General features: G+C 39.9%; 1 protein-coding gene across 1 annotated transcript; it reads left to right on the forward strand.

Annotated features, from left to right (window-relative positions):
• The first annotated feature begins 646 nt into the window (after positions 1 to 646).
• Positions 647 to 1,168, forward strand: LOC131613911 (uncharacterized). Its single transcript, XM_058885548.1, has one exon. It carries the CDS (start codon positions 647 to 649, stop codon positions 1,166 to 1,168), a length of 522 nt encoding a protein of 173 aa, XP_058741531.1.
• The last annotated feature ends 252 nt before the right edge of the window (positions 1,169 to 1,420 follow it).

Here is a 1,420-nt window from a genome sequence, read left to right on the forward strand (position 1 = left end):
TAGACCCCGAGCTACAGATGCTCTGATTCCCTCTAAGGGATATGTATGCAGAGGATCGCGATGATCTTTGCGAGCATAATCAAACAAACACCTTAGGTCCCACCTATTTCACAAGAACCTCTCAATAACATGGAATGAAAAACAAAGCAAAGAAACCTATAGAGTACTATAGATACGTTGGGTGCTAATACCTTCCCTTCGTATAACCAACCCTCTTACCCAAGATCTCTCCCCCCACTTTTAGGTTATTGCAGCTTTTTTCCTTTTCCTCCTTTGGAAATAATAAAAAGTTTGGTCGGTACAAAAGAAAAATCATTTTTTTGAGCACTCGAGCCCAAAGAAGGCATCAGGTGTCTCATCCCACAAAAAAGAGGAACAAAACGATTTTTCGCCCGCGACAGTGAGTAATGGGGAGGGGAAGGAAATAGTAGTGGAGGATGATGGATTTGTTGTTGTTGAAGGTGAGGAGGATGAGATAGTAGTGGAAAAAGAAAAAGAGAAAGAAGGGGAGAAAGTAGCCGAAAAAGAGAAAAATGTGAAGAAGAATAAAAGAGAAGGAAAAGGAGTGAGCACGAATCCCGTTCAAAACCTACCCTACCCACATGCACCATCAAGGAAGGAGAATGCAAGACATTATGCTAGGTTCATGGATATATTTAAGCAACTCCAAATAAATATTCCATTCGCCGAAGCATTAGAACACATGCCAAAATATGCAAAATTCTTGAAGGACATTCTCACCAAAAAGAAAAGATATTCGGACAATGAAACTATTATGCTTGATGCTCAATGTAGTGCCATCATTCAAAGAACTCTTCCAAGAAAAGAAACCGATCCGGGACGAGTCATCTTACCGGTCACCATTGGAGGTACTTACATCGGCAATGGTCTAATTGATTTGGGTTCTAGCATTAATCTCATTCCTCTGTCTATCATAAAGAGATTGGGGAATATTGAAATGAAGTCTACCCGAATGACATTACAACTAGCCGATAAGTCCACAACCTCACCTTATGGAGTTGCTCAAGACATATTGGTAAAAATGGACAAATTTTTGTTTCCGGTAGATTTTGTGGTGGTAGATATGGAGGAAGATAGGGATGTCCCGTTGATTCTTGGAAGGCCATTTATCAAAACAGCCCGGATGATGATAGACATCGATGACTGACTCATGAAAGTGAGGGTGCAAGATGAGGAAGTCACTTTTAATCTCTTTGAAGCAATGAAACATCCTAAAGAAAAGCACGATGTTTTCCGTATGGATGTCATTGAAGAGGAAGTCATGGGAGTTGCCAATCATGTTCATATCTCTACTCCATTAGAGAAATGTCTCATAGGTGATTACAACAATTCTTTCAAAGAAGAAGAAGAAGAAATAGAGGCTATTTTGGAAAGATTGGAATCATGTGGAGAAATTGAC

This window comes from Vicia villosa, linkage group LG6 (genome assembly GCF_029867415.1).
Source record: "Vicia villosa cultivar HV-30 ecotype Madison, WI linkage group LG6, Vvil1.0, whole genome shotgun sequence".
NCBI lineage: Eukaryota > Viridiplantae > Streptophyta > Magnoliopsida > Fabales > Fabaceae > Vicia > Vicia villosa.